This window comes from Athene cunicularia, assembly GCF_003259725.1.
Source record: "Athene cunicularia isolate RWA chromosome 19 unlocalized genomic scaffold, athCun1 chr19_part1, whole genome shotgun sequence".
Lineage (NCBI taxonomy): Eukaryota > Metazoa > Chordata > Aves > Strigiformes > Strigidae > Athene > Athene cunicularia.
Window position 1 is genome coordinate 1245834 of NW_020799124.1, and position 27320 is coordinate 1273153.

Genomic DNA, 27320 nt, shown 5'->3' on the forward strand with positions numbered 1-27320 from the left:
CGAGTAGTTTTTTTCTGAAAGAGATGATTTACTGGCAAAATGTTCAAGGCGTTTTAACTGATACTCCGCATCAACGTTTAATACTTTTGACTCTTCCTAGCAACACCTGTATTTGTGTACAAATGTTTGTTCATCACAAATGGTGTCGTTATTCTGTGCTTTCAAATTCCAGAGTGTTTTGAAGAGTCTGGTCTTTATCTGAAAGAAAGTACAATTAAAATCTGAATTTTGGGGGGTATTATTGCATTTTTATCATAAGAACCAAGCAGGTGATTTTTGTAAGGTAACTTCATTATTCACAAAGGTGAATGTGTTCCATCCCAAGCAGTAGCGTACATGAGACTGAATTTTGCAGCGTCTTTTTGTGCTTAAACTGAGCGGGTGTGCAAAAGATACTCATCGGGTGCGTTCGGTAAATGATTTCTAGCTGTTTTTAATCAATGTAGCAACATAACGAAGTGGTGTATTTAGTTGGACGCTGGGCTCTGCTCTGGCAGGTGTTTCTGTTACTGGGACAGATTCTCCCTTGCTGGTTTTCGGGTAACGTATGTTCAGGAGTGTTACATGGTCACCAACAAGCCTAATCAAAGTCACTCGTACGAATAATTTGTGCTGGCTGTTTCGTAAAAACTACACAAACGTGTGTGATTTTCCTAGAGAGAGCTGGAACTTTTACTTGCCTTCCGTGCAGCAGCCTGATGCATGGAGTACGTCTGTGGCTGCTCCAGAAGCTGACTGTGGAACTTGCACAAAGTCAGAGATTTGGCAGAGGCACCACGGGTTAAATATCAGCAGGGCTTGCAGAGATTTGAACTATTTCAGTTTAGCTTGGTTAGCGGAGTGGCTTTTGGGTTTGTTTGTTTTTTTTTTTTCCTTTTTACTCTTCTCCCGTTCTTAAGTTGCAGAAATTCTCCTCCATCCCAGTTTGTGTGACACCCTAAAGACTGTTTGAACTGTGGGGGCACGCTTGCTCTCAGACTGCCAAGCGCTGCCAGCTTTCCCGGGCGCGGCTGTAGGGCTTCTCGGGGACGGGAGTTTGGGGTTCCAGGGGACGGGAGGCCGCGGGAGCGAGCCCCGGGAGCCGCCTCTGCGCCTCCGCTCACACCCCCGCGGGAGACGGGAGAGGACCTGGTGCCTCTTGGTGGGTCCCTCTGCCTATAAATGAAGTGCAGAAATAAGCACAATCAAGTCAGATGTTTTGACTTGGAAATCTGTAATAAATTCACATAGACCCACTGCCTTTTTTTTTTTTCCCTTTCCTTTTTCCACAGAGTGTTTTATGGCAGTGTTTAGCTCTCAGAGTAGTAATAACCATGGTGATTCACAGATCTCACTAAATTGAAGGACACACAGAGAAACATTGGGAAGATTTAAAACTCTAAATTTATTTTAAAAGTAATATGTGTTTCAAAGGTATAACACTTTACTATTTTTACTATTAAAATTATTTGGGGATGGTGAAATACATTTGAAAGCTGAATATACCATTCAACGCCCAATACTGTGTACCATGAGCACATTAATGCGGTTTGACTTTTAATCTAGCCAGAAATAGTAGAAATGATTGAAACGCAACATTTGCTTGTTTTGTATTTAGTGCTTTGTAAATAAGTTGTAATAAAGTTGTGGAATAAAAACTCCATCATCAGTCTTTAGTTTATATATTTCATTTTCCGTTGGTTATGTTTGTTGCATTTTACTGTGTAATTTATGTACAAGTCAACATTGGTTTTTTTGTTGCTGTATGTAGTTGGTGCTGTGACTTGTTTGTGCTCATCTCTGTTCTGTAGGCAACTTGCCACTCTCTACTGAATAAAGCTACCGTAAAAGAAAAAAAGGAAAACAAAAAATCAGTAAGTTTGGAGACCTTTTTATTAGCCATTTCTTTCGAAGCACAACAGAAATCTTTTGCTGTTTGTTCAAAACATCTTCACTTCAGTCTATTTGACCTCACTGTAAAATCATTCTACTAATTCTGGCACAAAATAGCTTTCATTTCAATTAACACTGGAATTAAGTTATATTTAAAATATTCTCTGTGTGCCTATTTGAGTAAACAAAAGACATTTTTAACATTACTGCTTAGTATGTAATGCTCTGATTCTTCTACCCTTGCCACCATCTTCAAATTAAAAAAAAAATGCGGAAGAAAAATGTTTCCTTTGGTTTTGGGGAAAATCTGAGTCTGTTTAGCTGTTTTAACACTCTGGCTGATGACTTGACTTCAGTTTGCATCCTGGGAGAAGAACAATTAATATATATGAGTTACTGAAAAGAGGCTTATATGATTCGTTTCTGATATATTTTCTTTTGTTTGCCTTGTGACTAAGCAATAAAATTTAGCACTTTATTTACTGAGAAAAGCAATTTCCCATTTTAAGTAACCTGTGCTAGTTTAGATAGATAGATTGTGATGAAGTGGTGTCATTAAAAGTTAAGACCCTTTTCTTTGACAGTGACCTCAAAATATAAAGTATGAATAAACCAGAGGCAGACTGGAAATTTAGACTTTTATTAAATACTCCCTTATTTTTTGCTGTAACTGAGCACAATAATAATCATGTTTAAATGCAAAATCTGTGTGCAAACTAGTATTTTACAAGAAAACATCAGTAATTGCATCACAAGGAAACCGAATGATGTTGCTACTGAACCAAAAGTGATTCTTGATATACTGTGTATGGACTAATGCTTTATCTGTTTGAGGAGACACGATTTGAGATTGCAGTAGTTAAGTTTTGAAGTATTTTAGTAAAATGGGGTTTGTTTTTTATTTTAATCAACATAACTTAAAATACAAAGCTTGCTAATTTGTCCTGTGAAAAGGTAGAATCTGACTTGTTTTGGTTAACCATTGTTACTCATAAGAAAATACACATAAGTACTGAATCTTTATAGAATCACTTGTAGCATATTGAAGAGTTCTATTTTTGTCAGGGAGCTTTATTTTTAAGTTTTCAAAGTCAAATGAAAGATAGCTAGAGAATAGACTATCCCCTTAGTAATACATTTCCTAAAAAGAAAGATTTCTTCTTTCTTACATATTCAGAATTTTCTTTTTTTTCTTAGATAGCAGAGAACAGTATTTTAAACCTGAGGTTCTTAGAGCAAATTCCTGCTAATTGATCTTGGACGGTGTATGTACAGGCAGAGAAGTACGCTGGCCACTCAGCTCTGGCTCATTCTGGTTTTCATCCTTCGGCAAACCTGTTGAGATGTGATGGTTCTGAAGAGTATTTCTACAAATAGTTCCTTCCCACAAATTTAAAATTACTCCTGAAACTTTACAGCTTAAGTCTTAGTGCTGGAGAGGCTCTTTTGATCAATAGTGAAATTTTAAATACACAAATAGAAGACCCATTAATTTAAACAGAGTTATCTGTATTTGATGGGAAGACTGTGCACACCTGGGTACAGACATATGGCATTTGTCCGCTTTACTGTCAGTGGCAGGGTCCTGGAATTAAGTGGTCAGTACATCTGAAATAAGCCGCCTTACCTTTGTCCAGTAGCTCTTGTAGCAACGTCACCTTGGCCTGAAAGTTTGTACCAAGGCCGAAGTAAAGCCAGGCAGTGCCTGAGCGCCCCCTCGCCCCTTCCTGGGGTCCCTCCCATTCCTGCTTGTCCCGTCAAGGCGAGAGACTCCTACTCAGATGTATTGAGCTTGATTCGTATGGAAAGAATGCTTAAAGTTGGATTACCATGCAAGGCTCGCTTTCCCTTTCCTTTAATGCAAAAATATTCTTTATAATTCTCAACTTCGTAGGTGGTTAGTCAGCGGTTTCCTCAGAACAGCATTGGCGCCGTCGGGAGCGCGATGTTCCTTCGGTTCATCAACCCCGCGATTGTCTCCCCTTACGAGGCAGGGATTTTAGATAAAAAGCCTCCGCCAAGAATTGAAAGGGGATTGAAACTGATGTCAAAGGTGAATCAGTAAATGTTTTCGTCTTCTACCTGATTTAGTTCTGTTCTTTGACTAATATGAGAAAGTTTAGGTAAACTTGTTTTTTTTTTGTAGCAACACTCATGTTTATTTAAAATGCAGTCTCCATGCTGTGTTTATACATCGTGGTGTTAATGTTATAGCTCACAGCAGTGTAAGTATGGGGAAATCTGGATGGAAAAAAAACCTGCCAGAATAATGTATAAGATAGCAGAATGCCTTTTGGCTCTTCACTTGAACTTCTAACCTTACCTGCAGCCAATCAAAGAAACCGATGCTACTTTGAGCATAGTGGGACTAATGGCAGCCAGACACTAAGTTCATACTATCACTAAAGAAGGGATTTTTTTTTCCCCTATCTTTAATCTCATTTGATATTATTTCCTATAAAAATGTAACAAGTTTAACAACGGCATACAAATTCTGTGACCTGTGCGTATTATCCCTTTTAAATGCTGAGAAATTATAGTTTTCTTCACATATGCATAGACTATTGCTTCTCCATGGCTGTAATTTCCAGGAGAAATAGTTAACATTTAATAAGTTGTGGTTTTGAAAGCTGATTTATTTTCCTGGTCTAAATCCTAAAAAAACTTCACAAATAAGAGAAGTCATTTTCTAGTGTTTAAAAGTATGTGGAAGGAAGTATTTTGAAAGTGAACATACTTGGAGTTAATTGGCTTATTGGCCATTTTTTGTCTTGAGGCTTCACAACAAAATATTTCTGTTGGGGAAGTTACGCTGACTACCATAGCAGTTAATACATTAAACCTTTATGTGTCTTTACCATCTTTTTATAATTCAGATACTTCAGAGTATTGCCAACCACGTCCTGTTTACAAAAGAAGAACATATGCGGCCTTTTAATGATTTTGTAAAAAGCAATTTTGATGCAGCACGAAGGTAGGCCCTTTGGAAACTTGCACAGAGTCTGTGTCGTGTGAAGAGTAAGCGGAGAATGTTCTTACCGCCTTTAACTTACATTGAGTCCCCTCGGCAGATTGCCCTCCCGCGCTGACGGTTATTACTGGTTTTGGACTCTAGGTTTTTCCTTGATATTGCGTCTGATTGCCCAGCTAGTGACACTGTCAATCACAGCCTGTCCTTCATCAGCGATGGCAACGTTCTCGCTTTGCACCGGTTGCTCTGGAACAACCAGGAGAAGATTGGCCAGTACCTTTCCAGCAACAGGTAAGACTTCCGAAATATTATAAAGAAGGGACTTGCTGATGGGAAATGAGTATTTGGAAACAATTTCAGATGCTTTGTTGTTATTGCTGAGAAGAATATCAAGGCTGAATGATCTTACGTTTGGAACTTTTGTCTTATTGAGAAGCCATTCTTGGGAACCTGCCGAGCGTCTTTGCTGCCTGCTTCACTGCCAGCCTTCTGTGCAAGTGTATAGTTGTTTTAGCTTTTGGAAACTGTGCGGGTAGCAAACATTTCTCTTATTTCTTCACTGAACGTTTTTTTAATTTAAAAAAAAAGAAATGCAGCGTGTTCAAGGTAAGGAAGGGTAGCGGGCAAAGACCCCTGGGATTGCTGAGTAAAGAAGGACTTTTAAGTAATACGCTGTTTCTAGGGACCACAAGGCTGTTGGAAGACGACCTTTTGACAAGATGGCTACTCTCCTTGCCTATCTGGGTCCTCCTGAGCACAAACCCGTGGCAGACACCCATTGGTCCAGCTTAAATCTCACTAGTTCCAAATTTGAAGAATTTATGACCAGGTAATGAGGTTATGATGGAGGGGACACACTCGGGGGGTTTCCAGACTTTGGTATGTAAGGAGTATAAGTAGTTATTAAGACTCCAGCTTCCGTTTTGAAGGGAAGTTTAAAAATCTGGGTCTACAAATACATTTTAGGTTGCTGAGTAAATTTTAATTTCAAAACTTAAATTGAAATCCGGAGACGGCAGTAACCTTTGTGATTTAACAAAGATTCAAGATTGTATGAACGTAAAATTTTTGCTTAAAGATGCAAATAAAAGAGGGTTTGGGGGTTTTTTGAAGGGCACTTGTGAAAAGTTGTCGTCTGTGTACTGCTTTTTAGGCATCAGGTACATGAAAAAGAGGAGTTCAAAGCGCTGAAAACATTAAATATTTTCTACCAAGCTGGGACATCGAAAGCTGGCAATCCTGTTTTCTACTACATTGCTCGGCGGTAAGGAAACTTTCACCTTCCCTGTCTGAAATAAACATGTCAAATCAAAAGTATCAAGTGTATGTAAGAAAGGGACACCAACTTCATAACAAACAAGAGTCTGAAAATAGCTTATTTGTCAAACTTTGGTGACAGTATTTTTTAATTGAGTTGTTTCCTAAAGCAGAACTGTCGTAGTTTTTCCAGCCAGGAGTATGTGAGTTATCCGTGGAAGAATACTTAAAATGTTAAATACATTTAATTAATTTTTCACTGTCTCAAGTAAAATACATCTACACCACATCGCTGTCAACCTGTTAGTGATTTTAGCATCTTCATTTTCTGAAGTATGAGTAACAAGCTAAAACACGGGATAACGTTTCTTTAAATAATCTCTATATTCCATTTTAAAGAGGAATACAAGTATTTAGAAGTTTCGTACAGAGTCAGGACATAATGTTGCTTCAGTGTCACCATTATGTTTGAAGTGACAACAATACCGTGTTTTTGGAGGTGATTGAGTTCTGTGGAAATAGCACTAAAGTAAAAGAAAAGCAGATGTCGATGTGTGAACTTTACAAAAGACTTTTTTCCAATGAAACAAAATTTTGAAAGTTCTAAGTCTTCCCTACTCTGGAAAACAGTGATTCTTAATAATGAGTAAAATATGCAGCAGTATTGAAGAATTTGGGAATAATATTCCAAGATCAATATTAGTCAGTTTGGGGTTAAATAAGTTACAATTCTCTGTCTTAAAAAAATCCCCCCAAACCAAACCAACAACAGAAAAACCCCCAAACAAGCCAGTTTTATTTAAGTTAGTGTTTGCAGTCTTAAAGCTGCCACTGGGGTAATGATATAACTGAAACTTGATATTTCAATCTAGTTATTAAGTGACTGCACTGTAACCCCCTGGAGGACAGCATATGCCAACAGTGTCCTAGTCATGACCCTCGTGAATAAGGTCAGTCTGCCTAAGAGAAGGAAAACCCTTGTGCTCACACCCAAGTGCCCTCAAGGACAGAACTGTAGAGATGAGGCTGTGGAGCTCTTGCGCCTCTCCCCCGGGCTGCGGTGCTGGCGAGGCGCAGGGGGTGGCAGGGCCCCCCGCTGGCTCTGGCGCTGCCCCCAGGTGGGTGAAGTCCCTGGGAGCGAGGGTCCCGCCGTCAGCCTGGCACCTGGGGGTGCTCACGGGTGTCTCTGGGTGCCCCTGGTGGGGTTGGTGCCGATGCCTTTGGGTTTGGCTTCTGGTGCCGATGCCCGCGTGGGTTTTGCTGGTGGCGGCTGGGCTCGTGCGGGCGGAGCCGCCGGTGGCCCGGGGCTGGTGGAGCTCACGCGGTCGCTTTGGTGCTCCTGGGCTGCTTGTTTGCTGCCCGTGGGGTGGCTGCTGCACCAGTGGGGGCTTGCTGGTGGTACCCTTGTGCTGCCTCGGCCTGCGGGGCGCCGGGCTGGAGGAGAAACCTCTGCTGGTGGTGCTGGTGCTGCCCCGGGGGGGCTCCCCTGCTGCTCCAGGGGCCGTGGCGGCAGCTTCAGTGATGGTGCCACCTCCTGCAAAAAGTACCATCGTGATCCGAGTGGGGAACCTTCTGCCGACCGTTTGTAAGAAGGAGAACAAGCAGAGGAAACGGCTTCTTTAGCAGCATCTTCTGTTTGCATTCGGCAGTTTAGTCAGTACACGTCTGCAAGCGAGGCATTCTGCAAATTTACAGATTTCTAATGAAAATCATACCCAGCAGGCATGTTCAGATTTTTTCAGTTAAAATGTTAGATCCTTAAGTTTATTAATTTTCATAGTTTTCCATTGTTTTCGGTAGTGCTTTTTACCCTGTAGTTTGTTACAAGCTTCCTTTCCTAGAAAACCTGTGCTCTGTTATCCCATGTGACTTGTCACTTCCCCTCGGAAATTTTCAAAATGGCAAAATTTGGAACATTTTCAAAAATTGGAAGATTTTATTGTTTTACTAGCGGATAACAAACATACGTTATTCCAAATTCAGGTTGGAGGCTAAAAAATGAGGAAGATTTGAAGAGCCTGTTCAAATACAACCTCTGAATTGGTAGTTGAATTCTGCTACTTAAATACGGTTTCCTAGCCAGGATGCAATTAGAGATCCAGCAAATGAATGTATCTGTTCACATTTCTTTTATTATGTTTTTGATTTTCAGAGCAACAAACAAACAAAACTTCTGTTCAGTATCAATGTGAAAGGTAAAATAAATTTCAAAACTGTTTCCTTCTTCTGGAATTTTGTACAGGCGTGCCAGAGGGGTGTTTTCGTGCTCTAAAAAACCCAGCAGAAACCACTTGCTTCCAAGCTGGTAATGTAGGGAGGAAATGCTTACATTCTCTTAAATTTGTTGCTGTGAAAGTTCTCAAACACTGGCTTCACTGGTAGCTCTGAGGAAGACTTTAGGTGTAAGGCAGTCCAGAGGTGGAATTAAAAAGGAAGTGTAATAGGGCTGAGCTGGGGGTAATGTTGATGTGAATGGGAGTCAAGTGCCCCTGCTTTCTGTCAGTTGTGCACTTAATGAGTCTGTTAGCTCATGCTAATTGAAGGAATACTAAATAACACAAAGTCTCATTGCACAGAAGTAGGTAAGAATACAAAATTTCTGAACTGTTTTCCCAATGACTTAGAGCTCTGAAATAGAATTTGTACGAGAGAACGTAGTTGTCCAGGTCAGCCTTTATCTGTCCCTTCTTTTTGCTTGGGAAATTGCCTTCCTTTAACTTGACCCCTTTTCTGCATTTTCACCACCCTTGGCTCTTTGGATGGAGTGGAGGAAGACAAGATAAGTAGTACCACTTAGCTTCTGTCTTAATTTTCAAAAGCGGTACCACGCTTCTCTGCCCTCTTTGAGGTCTTTGAGTCATCTTTGGGCCTGTTGTGTTGACTGAAGCGGGCCTTTAGAACATGGCTGTGCAGTAATTAACTAGAATTAAACTATCATGTGTTATCTTTTCACATTTTACAACAAGGTGGTTGAAAAGAGGGGTAGCTTCTGGAAGCTCTCCTTTTGGAATATTAGTGATGGTTGTCGAAGCAAGACCAGAATCATTTTGTTTTCAGTGAGACGTGTATCTGCATGTCTAGTATCTAATGCTGTTTTCTGCTTTTCAGAAAACATTGAGCAGCACGTGACTTGTAGAGCGACTTTACGGGGATATCTGAATGTTCCGTGTAATTCTGTACTAGGAAGAGATTTATTGAATCTTAAGTTTGAGCACTTCATTTCTGCGAGGCAGTAGAAAAAAAAGTTAGTGATGCCATGAAGGTTCAAAGGGGATGCAGAATAGACAGTAAAGTGAGTTTACAGTGCTGAAGCTGAAATTACTTTGACTGCCTTCCCTTTGTTTACATGTTCATTTTTTTCCTAGAGATTCCTGACACTAAATCTGCACACAGAGTTTTGCAAGTTTAACTAAGGACACGTTTTTAAAGGCTGTATTTTGTATGGGACTAGCTCACTGTGAACACTTAAATTACGTATCCTTGGATTATGATTTTTTGCTGAAGTTGATTTCTGCAAAGGCTTAAAAAAGGATATGTACTCATGGACAGCATGTATCAGCTTAAATAAATGTTTTTTTAAAAGGATGCTGATTGCTGTAGACAACGTAACCTCATGCAGTTGAATCTCTGAAGAGTTTATGGTGTGTTATGTCCAGACCCCTTCTGAAGTAGTTGTACTGCTGTCATGAGAAAAGACTGATCATGAAAATTCAGGAATGAAATTAGACGTTTGGAAGCTCAATTTTTCCTCCCAGTTGTTGTGTTTATTCTCTGTTGTAATGGAGCAAGCTTGAAAAGTTGTCAGACTGTCAGCATCAGCTGGAGTCGTTTGTTCTGCCTGCTCCCACCTGCATTTCCTTTCTTCCCCTCAATTCCATCAAAGGCATTTCAGGGACCGTTTTTCTGAGACATGTGCAAATATATATCACAAGACAAAATGTCTTCTCTTTAGGATAAAGAAAATAAGTAGAATATATACTTTCCGGAATACTTCAACTTCGTAAGATACCTTGTGCTTTTCTAAGGCAAACACTGGGGTAGTGGGGTCCCCCCACATCTTTCATGAGTTAGGTGGAATATATAACAACAGAAGTATTAATATATTAATATTTCAAAGTGCTGTTGTGTCGCTGCATCGTTAATTTTAGGATGAGTGAGCCTGTTTAAATGAGATGTCTTCTCCCTTTCTTCAGGTGAGATCTGTGGTGGGTATTTGAGGGGAACTTGGAACGCTTGCTCGCTTAATCTGGGGTAGGAGGATGGTATTTCAGTGTCTGCCTCAGTCAGTGTGGTACCTGAATGTAATGAAAGCATGGGGTTGAATTCTGCATCTAATCCAGCGCAGGTGAATCTGCTTTTCATAATTATGCGTAAGGGCTCTTGATGACAACTATGAGATTTTATGACTGATAACTTCATGCCCTTTACTTGCACATAATTCAACTTTTTCTGCTTGCTTCCTTACCTGAGAAAGTATATGATCATTAATACTGATTGCAATTTGGGCATGTGCTGTTCCTTGGAAAAAGGTGCCAGCTCGGTGAGTGACGGTACACGGATGTTTGAGAGCAAAACTTTCCTCATCTGGAGAAGCCAGTAATGGGCCCTAATACAGCTGGTACATAAATAACAAAGGAGGGTGTCACTTGTTTGTTGTGTCAGTAGCTACTGTGTGGAACTGTTACGGATGTATATTGAATTTGGCCGTGAAACATGTCCGCAGGAGAATTTGCCAGTTGAGACAATAGATGTAAAGTTGAAAAAAGAGAATATTAAACAGAAAGCACTGCAAAGTGCTTTTTAATTATCAGCTTCCTAGTAGCTGATGACACGCTGAGATTACATAACTTTAGAGTGAAAATGATAGACAAATATTTCATCTTCTGACTTGCCCAAAATAAGTTATGTCATCTTCATCTGAACCTTCTTGTATTAACTAGTAGCTGTTCAGACAGCATAAAATTCCTGGAAGGGAAACTCTTTAGTTCTGTGTGTCTCACTGCTATGTCTGTAATTCTGGTGACATCACTGTGAAACTTTAAAATACCTCTGCTGCATGTAACTGCATTTTAAGCCGTTTTACTTGGCAAAGTACTAGGGGTAGCCGTGACCTTTTATTTAGTAACTGATGTTTAGGATTGTTGAATTCAGCGGAAAGGAGTGGGTGACTAAAAATAAGGCTTGAACATCGGGCAGTAGTGGAAGTGAATCCTCTCTCCTAACCAGCCATCTGAAAGCTATTTGGAGTCAGGCGTTGGTGGAAGTTTGCTGTGGGGTTTTTCTAATGCTGCTTTACCTCTGCGTGCCCCACGCAGCTGGGGCGTTCCAAAGTCAGCAAACTGTTGGCTGTTGAACTGTGGTTTTGGGGTGAAAAGAGACCAGAAATACAAATGAGCTGTAGGATGGGCTCTGATCTCTTGCGGATCCGCTGTTCATGGAGATGATGTCCCTGGTTTTGTGATACTGAGCTCTACAGAAATTCTTTTTAGTCAGTGATGGAGTTACCTGGCAGTTAAACAATCTGAAAAGTTCTCTTCAATAAAATAGCTTTATAAATGCGTCTCAGGGATTTCTGAGTGAACACAAACCTGAATTCCTCGAAGGAAATGCCTGCCGACCCGTAGTGGTCATGGTGCAGGTCAGGTGTGTGTCCCCGTGTGGCGTGAAGGGCTGGTAGGGAGCCGACTGCTGTGCGTCCTACCCGGGTGCAGGGTATGTAATGAAAATATTGTTACACGTGGACATCAGCCTTGTTACTAGGTGGAGTATTGCTTGCCTTTACCTCCCTTTTCATTGCTTGCTTTATCTTCAGCGCCTGCCTCCACGGGGCTGCCTTTCCAAACCCCGCGGGTGGGTCTTTGCCCTGGAAGGATGCTCTGGCATCTTTTCTGCTAACAGGGATGTGCCGGTGTGGTGCGTATTTGGGGTGTTTGTCTCGTGGTTCTGAGCCAGATGTCATTTTTTCAAGGTGTGAAATGTGGAAGGACTGTGTAGATTGGAGCTAGCAGGATGGCTGAGGGCTTGCAGCAGGCTGGGTTGGTTTTTTTCTTCGGTTGAGTTGTTTTGAGGGGGTTTTTTTTGGTAGTATGAGATCTTGTTGCTAGGGCATTGTTGAGTCATTTTACTGATATATCTGGATCAGTTTATATCCTCCTTGTGCTGTGAAATTTAATTCCTTCTGTCATTTCTCTTCACAATTTGTTTCCTGGGCAACAACCTGACTTCTGAAGCCAGTGCTCTTCTGGTTTTAGTCCCTGTTACTAAAATGATCAATAAATCAATAAATATTGATCCTGAAGTACTGCCATTAAGTTTTAAGCTGATCCCAAACTAATTAATAGGAATACAAACCTCTGAGTTATTGCTTCAGACCTCAGCTGCCCCTACAGCTATTGTAACCTTTCGAAAGGAGCATATTGCTGTTACAAGGTGGGCTAGACCTTTTTTTTTTTTTGAGTATTTTGAATATTACCCTGAAATTCTAAGTAGATATTTTATAAAAAAGAATTTCTTGAGAGTCGATGATTTTGTATTTGTCATGGACTTGAACGATCAGCGTGTTTAAAACGGCACAAGCTGGTGCTGCTGTGTTCACGTCCATGCCCATCACTTTTATTTCAATTTGACTGTGCTGTTGCCAAGCAACAAGTGCACGACTCCCACATTTCCCTGCCTACTCGCTGCTCCCTTATCGACTCATCTGTATTCCAGAAAAATACAAGGAAACCTAAATTTCAGTCGGCTTTATGGAAAGCAGTCTGACTAGGAAGCCCTCTTGCTTGCACCTACCACAGACACGGGTAGAGAGCATGCCCTGGAGCTTGGGGCTGCCATCTTACCTTCATACCCATCCGCAGGTGTTTTGTACCCCAGCTCCCCTACCCCGTGCATGGATTTGGAAAACCCCACACCCCCATCTCCGCTGCCAGGCTTTTATCAACACGCTTAAGACTTTGAAGTCTGGGCAGCAAGGCATTCAGTATGAGGACTTGCAATTTGTCCCAGATGACTTCTGGAATTTTTTTTTTTATTCGGTGAACAGCAACTCCGTAGTCTCATTATGGGGGAAACATTTTCAGAGCAATTAAAGTTGATTCCGTGTAGGTTTTTTGCGTACAGCAGAGTTTGGCATCCTGTATTGAGTTGTTCAGCAAAGACGTGTAGCGTTTCATGTAGTTTCCACAACTCGAGGTGCTTTGGTCGTAGCACCTCGTTTGGTGATCTCTGTCCTACCCTGCGAGCTCAGCTGCGTTAAGCCCTGTGGATGAAACTGTACGTATGTTCTAGGAACTACGTGGTTCAGGCCGTGTAGGTTGGTTTTAGTCAGTCAGTGCTTAGCAAATACATTGAGCATCCACAGAGAGGGGCAGGCAGTGACACTTCTTTAATCCTGATCCCAGTTAGTGGCATTTATCAACTCATGTCAGATTATTTAACCCGGGGAAAATATATGGAACTTGTGCAAGCGGGCGACTCTGTTGGAGTGCTGGTAGCCACTTCATAGAATGAGAGACCACCGCTGGCTGTCGAGGGTGCGTGCACATACTGCTCACGGTCTAGGTTGTCTGAATTTTGGTTTGGATAACTAGTTCTTGTCTACCTGAAATGTCAGTCTTTGATTTGGGGATTTTTTAAAGTTTTCTGTCCTATTAAACATGGAGAGTCTTTTTTTGAGAGGGGGGAGAGCCACCCCTTTTCTAGTGGCTAGAGATTTGCCTTAGGTGTTTGCAAGTTCTAAAGGGTAGAAAGGGGAAGGGTAGACCTGTGTTACTATTATCACCTCATTAATAGACAAAACTAGGGATACATCAGTATTAAAACAATACAATTTGATTTGACCATAATTTTCCCCCGTAAGACATGAAGATTGAGCCGAATGTCTGCTTGAAATGGGTTTGTATAATAAACTATTCTCAATTGATATTACTATGCTTATTTTGAAAAGAAGCACTGTCACTAGTTCAGTTCAGTACAAACATAACTTTATTTTTACTTAAATGCCAATGAAATAACTGTACAAATTCGTTGTGTAACATTTACTGTTAGAAATTAAAACACGTTTCTGGTTATAGAAAGACTGTTCACAATTGGAAAGTTGTGATTTCTCTGGTACCGGTGGTTGCAAATGGTCTTACAGCCCTCAGTGACACCTAGGAGAAACAGGTAGAGGACTCCAGTCTCAGCAGTGAGGTTCTCTGGGTTTTGCAGCACCTTCATGCTACAATAACTGGAAATTAAATGGCCTGAAATGAATGGAAAACATTGCATAAAGATTTGTAATACTAAGTGAATAATACTTTTTCAGTGAACTTGTTCTTCAGTTTTCATTTCATGCTGTTTGCAAAACTTCATCTGTATTATACCTTTGCCACATAATTTTAAATTATTTTCCTAGAGTGGACAGATCCATGCGTGCAACTATTTCTACTCGCTGATGGTGCAGATGTCGAGGAGAATAGCATTCATGCTCATCCTTATAAAGCAAGGGCTTGGGCATGTTCAATGCCACGGACTGAATTCATTTTTCTTTAAGTGACAAGACTCAAGGATTGTTCCGATGACAGCTTGACAACTAATTCCTTAATTGATTTGTTATGTAACTTGCATTAGGAATTGGCTGCTATTTCATTTTACTGATCAGAAAGTACTAATTTGATACATTCTGGCTGATTTGCAATATTTTTTAAAGCATAATACTTTAACATTTCAGGTTTTTGGATGTCACTTGAAATACGGTTAAGGAGTTCCATTTCATTAATTTGTGTAGATAACTCCTTGTTGATGGAGAGTGTCATGGCATTGAACATCTTGTGTTTTCCTCTACTTTTATCTTTTTTTTTTTTTTTTTTTTGTATTTAAATTTTTAATATGGAGAGTGAGAAATAACTTGCCTGCAGTCTCTAAGTCAAGACAGAGCAAAAAGAGATATCAGCCCCTACCACTTATCCCATGCTGAAGTTGGACCGTGTTGCCTTCTCAGTTTACACCCTCTTAGTAGACATCATGGCATTGTCATATTGAATTCCTAAATTCAAAACTGTTGTTCTTCATATTGAAAATATCCTAATACATATGAAGCAAACATAGATATACATGCTAGCGATTTTTCTCAGAAACAACTTCTGATTAGTGAAACAGCTAGGTTTAGTGCCTTTATATTTTTTTCCCCTTCCTTTTGCATGTCGTCATAACTTACAAAGAATCTGTGCTGCTATATTACAAGAGTTGCTCACTGGCAAGTCAAGCAAGACAATGCAGATATGATACAGGCCTTCTGTTTTTTTTTTTTCCAGTTGTTTAATGACAAAATCATACATAAAATCAGTACTTAAAATTCTGATGTTTTATTCTGTGCAAGTAAAATTAAAAATTTAAATACAAAATAAGCACGTTTTAAAAACAAAACCATAGGTTAGTTTTACTCAATTAAGACATATTAAAATAAGTAGCAGCTTAGTATCAAGACATTAGTGTGCACTTCTTCAATAAGAACTGTTATTTTCTTTAGATCAGAGTCAGAACTTCGAGTTTCTTGGTTTTTGATTCATTGTTTGACCTGGATGTCTTAACTCCAGCTATGTATCACAGGACTAAACTCAATAATTTTCACAAGATACAAGCCCTTAGGCAATAAACATTGCCACTGCGTTAAGCATTACAGCATAAACCAAATAGATCTCACAGATACTTGCTTTGGAGGGCACACGAGTATTCAAAATATTTGTGGTGGATTCCTCTTTCCTTAAGGTAGCAGTTGTGCTTGGAGGCATTTTGGAGTAGTTTGTTGGCATTCCACTGGTGATACTTAAAGTCATAGGAGTAGTGGATGATCCTGTGGAACGAGTCAGGCTTGAGTTCACCTCGGTTGAATCTTTGATGTAGATTGTGTGTGTGGCTGCTGCTTCTTGAGAGCTCACCTTCCTAGTCCTCAGGTCTTCGGGATAGAGGAGCAGCGGTTGGTCTGTGCTCGTAAACAGTACGGTTTGGCTTAAGGGCGCCAAGGTAGCGACTTCCTTAGCTTTAAATTGTTTATGCGTTTTTGTCATTTTGGTCGACTCGGTTGCCACTGGAGAAGTAGCTTTGTCTGCTGCCTTCATCCCTTTAATGAAGAGGCTGGAGTCTGGACCGGAGGGAGCGGCTGAAGCTGGCGTGGCGCTCATCCAGAGCGCGGACTGGTTAGCGCAGGGAGCCCCCAGAACGCTGGCGGCTGTTCCCTGCACCCATTTAAGCAAATAAGGGATATTTTGTTGATCGCTGCAGGACCAGGGGTTGTTGTATAGTGTTACTACTTGCAGCTGAAAGAGCTGGTCAAAAGCTTTGTCGGGAATGTATGTGAACTTGTTGTTGTGCAGGTAGAGGCTTGTAAGGTGTTGTAGCCTCACCAGCGTTCCTGGAAGTATCTGGGACAAGAAGTTATTGGATAGATCCACCGTCTCGATGTTGTAGGGCATGTTGGTTGGAACTGTCCAGAGTTTGTTGCTACTGAGATTGAGGAACTTGAGACTGCTCAGTGTGTTGTTGATCAGAACAGCTCTTTCCACCATGTTCCTGGAAACATCGAGCACTTTAAGATTCCACTGGTAAGCTGTATCAAGTTTCTGGAGAACTTTAATGTTGTTGTTTATGGCATATAATTCCCATAAGGACTTGGGCAGATGAGCAGGAACATTCTTGAGCCAATTATTTGAAATATCAAGGGTCCTCAGGTTGGTGAATCTCGTTAGCTGATGATCGAGATCTACAAACTGGTTAAAGGACAGGTTTAAATATGTGATGTTGTCTTGAAGTCCGTCTGGCAGTATGGTTAAGTTTCTGCCTGAACAGTCCACGTTCCTGTCGTTTCCTGAGCATGTACAGTTAGAAGGACAGATACCCAAAACAGTGGGTGTGAAAAACAGAAGGACCAGCAGACAGGTAGATGTATTCAATATCTGGTATTCCATTGTTGCCTGAAAATAAATATACCAAAAATGACACCCTTTAAATCCATGTAATATATTTTATTTCTTTATAAGGGTTGTCTTTGCAACGTCCACTTGCAGGAGAAATAAAGTAAAAATATCAATAAACCCCTTTGTGGCACGGTCCTTTTTAGAATTGTTCAAGAGAGACTTTACAAAGCATCCCTTCATAGACTGTCATGTTGTCTGGCAGAATGAGACTTGTTTTTTCATCTCCCTTTCCCCCTCAAGCTCAAATGAGGGCTTTCTTCCGAAAATGCAAGTCTCTTCCAAATGTTATACAATGTCTGCTTCTTGTTTTTAGTGATTTCAAGCCTATATTATGTTCGGAATAATGTGTTCTTTTATACAGGATGAAAAAATGGCTGTCAACTGGATCTGCTTTACAAATCTCTGCAGTAATGTAGCAGTCCCCCCCATACATGCATGCTGTTTGCTTAAGTAGAACTGGTTAAAATGCATCTGAAATTGTTAGGAATTTAGTTGGAAACCCAGATTCCATGTTCATGCTAACATGCACGTTGCTGTTTTTCTTCAGTCGTAGTGTAAATTACATTCTCAAAGCTGGCAACACATGTTTGAAAGCTGAATTAACGTTCGTAAGAAATCTCTGACACTGCAGCAAATTTCTGGTGCAAGCGTCTGTCATCAACTAATAATTTCGTTCTTATTTCTGCCTCTAATTCTGTAGTCGGTTTCTGTGATGAAAAACAAAAAATCACAGACTTACCGTAATCTCTTCTGCAATATCAGCACGTCATTTCTGTGAGAGGTTTAAGCGTAGAGGTCGGCTTGTTCTAGAGAGTAGCTCCAGTTGCTGTCTGTGGATTGTGCTTGCCTCTTCAGCTGCATCGTATTGCTGCGAGCCGGGGCTCTGCAACCACCTGATCTGCACTAACACTGGAGGACTGCAGAGCTGTCGTTGGTGCTGACTCAAATTTATTGCAAAGCGAGCATACTCCAGAAAATAGTTGGGTTTTAGAATTTGAATCAGTTAACTTCTCCAGGTCTGTCTTTTATGATGTGTTAATGCCTCAAAGCCTTACATGTAAAATTGCCTACGTAAACAGCACTGGAGGAAATTTCTGTGGGCTGATTTAGCTTAAGCTACAGTTCCATTTAAGTGTTCCTATTTAAAAAGTCGTGTGAAGTTAGTATTCTTTTTCACATTCGATTGGCCTCTCCCCCTGTAGTGTTAATTCAGGCTTCCTACCTTAAGCTTTTTAAGCTACGCTGTCAGAAGATCTTCATAATTTTAAAGTGTTCAGTTTTCTCCTCAGCTCAGGCTATCCAGGATTATCAGGTATAGCATAGCTCAGCTTGTTGGATTTTACAGATTTCTGTAGGAAATCGTTATCTGAATTTCTCCAAACGATATGGTAAGAGTGGACATGTTAAAATGAACAGCATTATAACCATGGAGTAATGCAACAAGCCTTTTAAAAAAAAAAATCTTTGCATGGTTGAATGCTATTCTTTAGGCATACACAATCATAAAGCTTATATAAATGGTAAGAAAAAAATATATCATATGTTCATTGTACACACAGCAGAATTGAATTTGCATAACTTATAACTTTTAATTTTCAGTGGTAATTTAATGATTTTCAAGCTTATTCTTACAGTATGACCCAACACGTGGTCTGTGCGACATCCACAAATGTTCCCTCCACAAGGAAACTCAAAACTACAGTCTCTTTGCTGTTTTTCAGGGATGTCACGGAAAGTTAGCTTCAGCATCTAGCGGCTTCTTTCGCTAAATCTAAACATTAATGTAGGTTTAAAAAAAAAATAAAAATTTCTGAGACCACCCTCCTAATTCCCACCAAGAAGTTAGCTTGTCAAAGTGCATGGTTGTAGACAGGACTGAGCTTTGCTTGTTCTCAGGGCCCAGAAAGGAACATGTAAGACATGTAAGACACTTGGACACCTTGAGTTAAAAGGAATCTGGCATCCACGCAACATTAATTTTTAAAATTTCATATGAATAATATTGAGTACAGTCTGACAATACGGCTTCAGAAGAAGAGACTAGTGAATGCGCACCGCTAATCATCCACCTGGGTGTTCTGCAAACTGTTTAACCAGTTTAACCATAAAAATCAAAAGTGTTCAGGTGAAAGAAAGCCTTTTCAGGCTTGCTCTTCAAGTATTTTGAGCCATTTCAGGTTTTTCTGTGACCGCTGTATTAACTCTTTGCTTGCACTGTTTTCTGCTTTACTGAACAACAGTGTGAAGTGACTGGAGGTTTTACACCACTGAACTCCTTGGCAATATTTGATCTGAAGGAAATCTCATTGCTGTTAGTAAAGAACAACTGATGGCTGCTAGGAGGATTTCTTTCAGATACCTGTTACCATTGTTACCAAACCGTTCCCCAGTTGTATGCAGACAATGGGCCTTGGTATGAAAGACAACATGTATGTGTGTGTGTGTATGCGTGTCGAGGCATTTCCACGGGTTTGGATTCAGAGCTTTTGTATCTTGTGCTTTAAGTGACCAAAACATCTTGGAATTAGAAAGCTTTATTATTTTATATTTGTATTCATTGCATTCACTTATACAGCCCTGTAGAACACACAGTTTTTAGAGTACCTCAAGCTGTACCGTTTCTTGAAAGCTCCACGTCTGGGTGTGCTGCATGTGTGTAATGCACACAAAGGTGTGCCTGCTCTGCTTCCTGGAGGCTTCAAAATCTGGAATCGCTACCTACAGATAACTGGTGGGCACAACCCCTATTGTATTTTAAAACTTTTTGCTCCAGGCAGAAGCAAGTGGTTCCCTTTTGTGAAAGCTGAAGTTGAGAAACACCGGGGAAATGCCTGTGCTGTGGTCCCACTGTTCCTGCCTGCGTCAGCTTCTCCTTTTTTCAGTTATTTGAAGAATACTTCATTTAAGAAAAATGTGAAGTATGCTGGCAGTCCGTTTTGGCAGTCTACACAGGGTGTTCTGGCTGGGGCCGTGGTTCGTGAATCTCCTGAGCAAGTAACTCGGGTGGTGGGGGGGGCAGTTGCTCCTCTGCTTCCGAGAGGGGTTCCTGGGACTCGCCGAGATCCCCGCTGGGATCCCCGGTGGGTTCCCCGAGCCAGTCCGGTGGAGGTGGCAGATCTGGGCCCTCGGGTGGCGCCGCCGGGAGAGGACAGGAGGCCTGGGCGCAGGCTGCCGCTTCCATGGCGGGAGGTGGAGATGCCTCTGCGTGGGCCGCGGCCGGACTGGCTGCAGAGCAGGGCCCGGCCGGAGGCACCGGGCTCGTTTCCGTACCGGCGGGGGGGGGGATGGTTTCTCTGGTGCACTGGGATCGTGCTGTAGGCATGTGTCTTGTTTCCATTTCCAAGGCAGCATGAATAAAGTTGATGAACGTTTGGTAGCCTGGTTGGAGTCCATGAAGACATCTGGTACGTCTCCGTCTGCAAACGGAGACCGGCCTGCCCAGTGTGAATCGGCTAGAACCGGCCTCCTGCAGCATTTCCACAGAAGAATGACGATAATGGCCACTATCATGCTAACCAAGATGATGCCAATTATCAGCGCTGCTATCCAGCTTCCCTCGCTGGGTTCTGCCTCTGCTGTGGGGAACTGAGGCGGTGGCGTGACTGTCAGTGCTCTCCCAGACTTGTGTAAGCCGGGTCCAGTTGCTTGCAGTCGATACAGAGGAGCTTTGTCTTCTATCAGACCCCTGATACCGGCGTATGGATTTCTTTTATTCATGGAAATGCTTTGAGGTGTTGCTGTAGAAAGTGATTTCCAGATTTCGCCGTAGAGGAGGACCAGGATTACTTGGTTGCTGGCCATTTTCCTGCAGCCTCTTTAAATGTGTCCGCTCCTGTAGCAGGAATGAAATAGAACACACTGACTTGAAAACTGTGTGTTGTATGGCTGTGCCTTACCGACACCAGACAACTTTATTTTAATACTGTAGTAGTGGAAAGAATTTAGACCCGTGTTTAAAATTTCATGCCTGTTTCCATTTTCCAAATCAGCAGGTTTGTCACTGACTTCACAAACAAGCAGATTTTCAACCTGATTGATCATTATTGACTTTTTTGAAGAGTGTGTCTGGATTATTATTATCTATCTTCACCTTATCAGAAAAAGACATCAGCAGAGAGGGTCCTAACAGTGATTAAAAATAATATTTATCAATTATGGTACGTGGTTATGGACCTGGAACAAAACATGAAACGCTCGCAGCAGTATTGACAAACAGGATTGTCCTGAGTAAAGAAACCTCTTTTGATGGATATGAGCCAAGACCGAAGTAAAAGAAAAGGCTCTTTACAGTTCTCTTAAACTTTTGGTTCCTGTTCTTGCCTCTCTTGAGGAGTTACGGATAGAGCATAATAATTTTTCAAGTTTCCAAACACAGATGCTGTAGTGGAACGACATTCTCCTGTTAAACTGTTTTTATCAATTCCTGCACGTGGAACACTTTCTGTAATGGAGAAAGTTGTGTTAAGCTGTTAGCATGAAGCAGATTTTTTTTTTTTTTTCCCTGTACTGTTTAGCGTTCAGGTCTCTGAATGTCTCCACATGGAAAAAAAAAAAAAAAAAGGTATCAAATACATCCTCTACACAGCACTTTTCTATCTGAAGTTACTTTTGTGCAGTTTAACCTCATTCATTAGTTACTCTAATGCTCGTCATGTGAAGCTGTTTCTGGGAAATTAATATGCATAACGCTTTGTGAGTTTACAGCTATGCAAAACGAAATTGTAAACACCTATGAGTAGTGAACTAATGCTGCTTGAGAATGTTATCATCTAAACTCTAAGGTTTGTAACAGGTAAAAATGATCCAATTTAGTTTTCTCCTGCTCCCCTCTTCAAAGTACAGTCAGATCATACACCTGATAGTTCATAGAGACGCCGCCGGACAACGTGTGTTTGAAACCCAAGTACTTTTTAAGATACAGACATTCAGCAAGAGCTTTGAATACACCCTGAAGTCCGGGCACACACAGTGCTGCACACAGTGCAGTTCCCTTTCAAAGCGAATAATACAAATATTAAGCCGTTCCATCTTGAAGTCGATTCTTACCTGCACATTTATCTTCTGTCAAGCAAGCATCGTCTTGCTTTTTTTGTTTGAAGCCTTAGGAAGACGGACCGTGTGCTGAAAGTGAAGCAGCTTAAAATGGCTCGTTTCATGTTGAAGTAGGTTTCTGCAGTTAAAGAGGAAGTTTACCAACGCTTGCCGCAGGAAGTGTCAAGAGTGGGGAGATTACAAAGAGCCTTATCTCGGAGCTTTATGAGCAAACTTCTCAGCTCTGTTCTCGTTACAAAAATCAAATGTTGTGGCTTTTGTTTGGTATGTGCCTGTTATGTAGAAATTCGTAAATACTTGTTTGCCTCTGTTAAAAATACTTCTAGTTACTTCTGTGTGAGTCAAAAATTATGCAAGATTGGATTTGAATCTTACTGATTTAATTTCAGTGGTGGGTTTGGGGCATGGTCGTGGTCATTAGTGGAAAAGCAACCTGAGGTTCATTACAGTGAGTCATAGAAAGCTGCCTGATCGCACAGGGCTGGCTTGCTTACGTATCTTCATTTGTGTCGTTGTGTTAAAAGGCAGATAACTACAGATTTCATCCTTCTGCCCTCTACTCCATGTTATTTTTCTCTCTGGACAGCTGTGATACCTGCTGCCATCATTCGTGGAGGGCTGTGCTCTCTGTCCTTACCCTTTAGTGTAACCCAAACTACTTTCTTTTGTCTCCTTGAGCATTTTTGCCTGGAAAGGCTGCCTGGCAAGGAGAGACCTGCACAAATATGTCATTGCAGCATTTTGCAAGTGTGTTCTGCCAGAGCCAGTAGCTACTGCCAGATCCTTCTGCAGCTTCTTCATCTCCTCCTCTTCCTGTCATGCCTCTTCTGATCACACTAGTTCTCGTTTTCAGATTCTCCCTGCTCCTGCAGCAAACACAAATCCTGATCCTGCACTCACATTATCACTCAGAGTTGCTTGTGCAGTTCCTTCGTCTCATCCCCATTCTCTTCAGCCCTCAGTCCCCACCTGTCTTTTGCCACACTTCCCTCCTCACTGACAGTTCTTTTTCCTTCCTGTTTTTCCTTCCTCCCTCCCACTGCTATGATCACGATTCTTTCCATTTTTGCCTGCTTTTTTCCTGACACTGCAGGTTCACCCCTTTAACCTGCTGCCTACTGACAACTTGGAGTGTTCCTGTATGCAGACCAGCTAACTCTCTCCCGTTTTAATTCCTGTCCCTTCCCCGCTGTGAGCAGTTTTACACCAGGTTAGATTCACACGTTTGCTGTCTCAGATTCCTTTTTTTTAGCACAGGCTCTGCTGTTGCCTCCTGTTCTCATGGTCATTTTGTGGAAGGAGCGGGTGACTGCAGTGCAGCATCCCCCAGCCCTGCTCTTCAGCTCTCTGTCACCAGTGCGAGATGCTCTCAGTTATCTCCAAGTACGGGGTTGTCATCACTGATCTGTCACACTTTGCCCTTCTCCTGGCCTTTCTCCTCCTGTTCTAGAAATGTCTGACATAATCCCTCGGCCTCCCATTCTATTTGTGTGTTGTGTTGCACCTCCTGCCTTTGAGCTCTTCCACATATGTAGTTTATGGCAGATTCATTGGCCTCATGGTTGTTTTGGGTTTTTTATCCCCCCATCTCAAATGAACTTATTTTCTAATGACTCCCAGTTCTGGACTGAGCTTGCAGACTCTTTCCAACTTTATTTTCCTTGCTGCACAAACCACCTTTGACATGAGCAGTTGCATTTTTTTGAGATCTCGTGCTCTCTTGGCTTCCATCATACTGTCTTCTTGCTTCTCCGTGGCTTCGTTGCTTGCCCTTTGAGGTAAGTTTGTGGGAGATGTAACGGAATATGAATTGGGGATTCAGTCTTATATCCTGATTCTCTCAAACTCGTACAACCATCTCATGTGTCAAAAACGTTTGGATGTTTAGAGATTTGTCGTTACGCAGTTTTAGCACTTGTGTAACCACGGTGCAACAGATCTCCTTTAACCCGAGAAGTAGCTTCTGAAAAGCTTCCTCATGTTGCCTTAAAATAACAAAGCTCTGCTGTAGTGAGACCAGACACAGACATCTCCCCAGAAATACGGGAAAATCAGGTCTCTATGGGAATAAACTAAATGAAGACTTTTTGGCACGGTCTATTTGGTTGTATTAGGACAAAGCGGAGTGTGTTTCTGTGATGCAAGAAATCACAGCTAGTCATCAGAGAAGACTTTTACTGACCTTCATTAAATGTTACAGGAATATAATGTTCCAAAATGCCTTGTGTAATATTTTTTTGGTAATATTTTTAACTTAGAGAAACGGTATCACAGAAGTTATTTAAAAAGTGATGTTGGTAGTTTATTGGAGATAACAAATTGAAACAGTTCTCATATTCTAACGTATAATACAAACTTCATATATTCATACACAATGTCAAAACACAATAAATATGATTCAAATCTCAATCTGGTTCAAAAGCAACTAAGCTGGTTTAAGAAGTTCTTGATGGAAAAACCTGAAAGGGTGTTTTGAGACAGACTAGTTCCTGATTCAGTGATTGCATTAAAGTTGTGACTGAATGATAGTTTTCTTAAAAAAGCAACTTTTTCTAAAAAAAAAAAAAGTGTAGTGCCTTATGGCATGGTGTGTTTATTAGACTAACAATCCTTTCATTTTTTTTTCCCCCCTATTGATCTTTGAGAGTGGGCAGACTTCTGTCCTATTGTTTTATCCCCTTCAGCTCCTATTGCCATGATTTCTGGTCAAAGGAGTTAAACCAATCTTGACGCTATTTATAGAAAGCTATTTAACACAGTTTTATTCCCTTCTAGATCTACAAGTTGCTACAGCGTTCCCACTATCATAAAAGGAAAAACCCTAAAAGCTGAATTTAGCTTTCCTGTGGTAAAATTCATGTTTACTTGAAAGCTAAGTTTGGGCCTTATGTCAATGATGTAAAAAAGGCAACAGATGAGTTTTTTACCTGACTGCGAATTAAATCTCAACTACAAAATTGGTTAAAATGGGTTTTTGTGACTTTGGTTCTTTGTCTTCCTGTTCGTTATCGATTTCTTTAGTGAGTTTTTCAGTAGTTTCATCTTGGGGTTTCCTCTGGATTGCAGCATCTCTCCCTGATACCAAGTCTTGCATTACCAAGTCCATCCCAGTTGTCTCCTTAGGCATCCTCTGCCACGTGCCTGCTGCAGTTGGCCATAAACTGTTAGTTGCCAGAATATCACCGTTGCTCCTGGGCCTGCGTTTTCCTTGCTGAGTTTTTTTGAGATACGACATTTTGTTTGCTACTATAACTGTTGACAGAAATAAGAAGGTGCAGATAAGCACAAGCACTGCTATTATAATGAAGCAAATCAGGATAAGAGACTTATTGTCTTCACATGTTTCTTTTGTCGTCGTACTCTTGGGTTTGCTGGTATTCCTGGGTCCTCCGGTAGCAGAAAGAGCACTTCTGGTGGGGGGAGATGTTGAATTTTGGGCCGTTGCGGAGGATGAGGGTTGCAGGGAGGTTGTCTGCCTTCCAGAAGCAGTCATTTTGCTGCTGAAACTGATGCTCAGAGGAGAACTTGTAGTGGCTTCTGTTAGGTTTTGGCTGATAGGATTCCAGGTTTCATTCATAACCCTAGGATGACTGGTGTGGTTTGCACTTGTTTGCGAACACAAAGAAAAGATGATCATGACAGGGAAGGTGAAAAGTATTTTACTGTGTCTCTTTGTCTTCATCTTCCTGCTTAGTCACCTGCAAAAATACAAAGTACGGTGCTAGTTTAGCGAATGCTAGTTCTTAGGGGTTTGAATTGGGGAATAGTAGGCAGCAACCTTTTTGATGAAAAAAAAAAAAAAAAAGTAACGACCTCATTTTTAGTGGGTGTGGGAGGACGAGTTCAAGTACTTCATGTTCTGAAAGAATAGACTGTCTTAAACCTCAAACTGTCAGAAATTCATAGGAAATCTATGAAGATACAGAACTGAAGCAAAAAGAGGAAAGTGTTTCCACTAACCGCTCTGCGATGTAGCGGCAGACTGTGGTAGCTCCTCCTCCTTAAAACTGCCCATGCTACAACTTCAAGTTCATCACTTCTGCTTTCACTCAGTGAAAGGAGAAACCCATGTAAGGTGTGCAGATTGCTGCTGCTTACCTTCTGGTGTTCCCCTGAACGTGGGAAATGGAACCGTGCTTGACAAGGTGGTCAAGTGAAAAACTGTAATCTGAAATGTTCCTGTAAGTGACAGCAGTAACTTTATTTGTTTGTATTTCTTCGCAAAGTGACCTGGAGTGTTTCATAAATGCATAGGAATATCTTTGTTCTCTAATTTTTCTGCTTTACTGTATAAAAATCTATTTATCACAAATGTCCTTCTCAAATATGCCACAGATTGCGACATTTTCCTTAAAACGCATGAGATAATTATGCAAATGATACTGCCATTAGTATTTCTGTTTGACATTTTGGGTAGTAGTCAGATTTGTACCTCCTTTTTCTCTGGAGGGCTGGAAACTGGTCTTTAGGTCAGACCGATGCTGAGATAACATCAGAATAGCAGTGACAAATCAGACAAGCAGCGAACCACTTCCACTGCTGCTGCGTCCAGTTTGCACGTGTGAGACACTTCCCGAGTTTAAGGCTTATTATCCCATCCAGCCTCTCTTTCACCTGTCTCTGTTAAGAGAACAAAACGTTTCCTTTAAACGGTACAGACTACATTTGGTTCAAATATAAATACTGTAGAAAACAACCGAAAGTAACAGCGCTGTTCTTATAAAGACATTTGTTCTTAAAGCTATTGCTTGAGAGGTAACAAAACATATCTGTACGTTTGTAGGATTAGGTAATTTTTGAAATATCCCAGACAATGTTTACTTTGATCGCAGTCAGAAGTTAGGATGCCTGACAAAGAGCTGAATATATTCACTCCCAAAAATCCGAGGGGTGAACGTGCCCGCCTTGCCAAGCCCAAGTGGCAGTACTTCGCACCGCCCGAGTCCTCTGGGGAGAGGAGGGAGGTGATGTGCCTGCTGTGTAAGCAGGGAACAAACTCGGGGGGTGTCTCCCCCCGTGAAAAAGGAGCAGCAGCAGATGGATGGATCTTCGACTTTGCAGTTCACCCATACCATAAAACTCTGAGATGAGTCCTTATTGTCGCGTTTGAGCTAGAATCAGCTATAGTAATCAGAATTATTATCTTTATAGAGTAAAGGTTGCCTTGTAGCATACTTTAAAAAGGAAAAAAGCAAAACCAGCAAAGCCCCCCCCCT

At 41.2% G+C, this 27320-nt stretch overlaps 3 protein-coding genes across 3 annotated transcripts in view; 1 reads left to right on the forward strand and 2 right to left on the reverse strand.

Moving 5' to 3' along the window:
* Positions 1-27320, forward strand: part of NF1 (neurofibromin 1) — a 153564-nt gene that overhangs the window by 100842 nt on the left and 25402 nt on the right. The window contains exons 31-36 of the mRNA XM_026861758.1: positions 1791-1853; positions 3767-3925; positions 4749-4846; positions 4988-5134; positions 5526-5672; positions 5997-6107. Of these exons, the coding sequence (XP_026717559.1) occupies positions 1791-1853; positions 3767-3925; positions 4749-4846; positions 4988-5134; positions 5526-5672; positions 5997-6107 (725 nt within the window). The remainder of the gene's footprint in view (positions 1-1790; positions 1854-3766; positions 3926-4748; positions 4847-4987; positions 5135-5525; positions 5673-5996; positions 6108-27320) is intronic.
* On the reverse strand, positions 14066-17926 carry OMG (oligodendrocyte myelin glycoprotein). The gene is made up of 2 exons (XM_026861772.1): positions 17792-17926; positions 14066-17049 (listed from the first exon to the last, which is right to left on the reverse strand). The coding sequence occupies exon 2, from the start codon at positions 17041-17043 to the stop codon at positions 15724-15726; it is 1320 nt and encodes a 439-aa protein (XP_026717573.1). The 5' UTR covers positions 17044-17049; positions 17792-17926; the 3' UTR covers positions 14066-15723.
* EVI2A (ecotropic viral integration site 2A) overlaps positions 24409-27320 on the reverse strand; it is a 3626-nt gene continuing 714 nt past the window's right edge. The window contains exon 2 of the mRNA XM_026861773.1: positions 24409-25802. Within this exon, the coding sequence (XP_026717574.1) occupies positions 25043-25786 (744 nt within the window). The 5' untranslated portion in view covers positions 25787-25802 and the 3' untranslated portion in view covers positions 24409-25042. The remainder of the gene's footprint in view (positions 25803-27320) is intronic.

Excerpts from the sequence above, each read along its gene's own strand:
- OMG (XM_026861772.1), bottom strand. The coding sequence starts at position 17,043 with ATGGAATACCAGATATTGAATACATCTACCTGTCTGCTGGTCCTTCTG.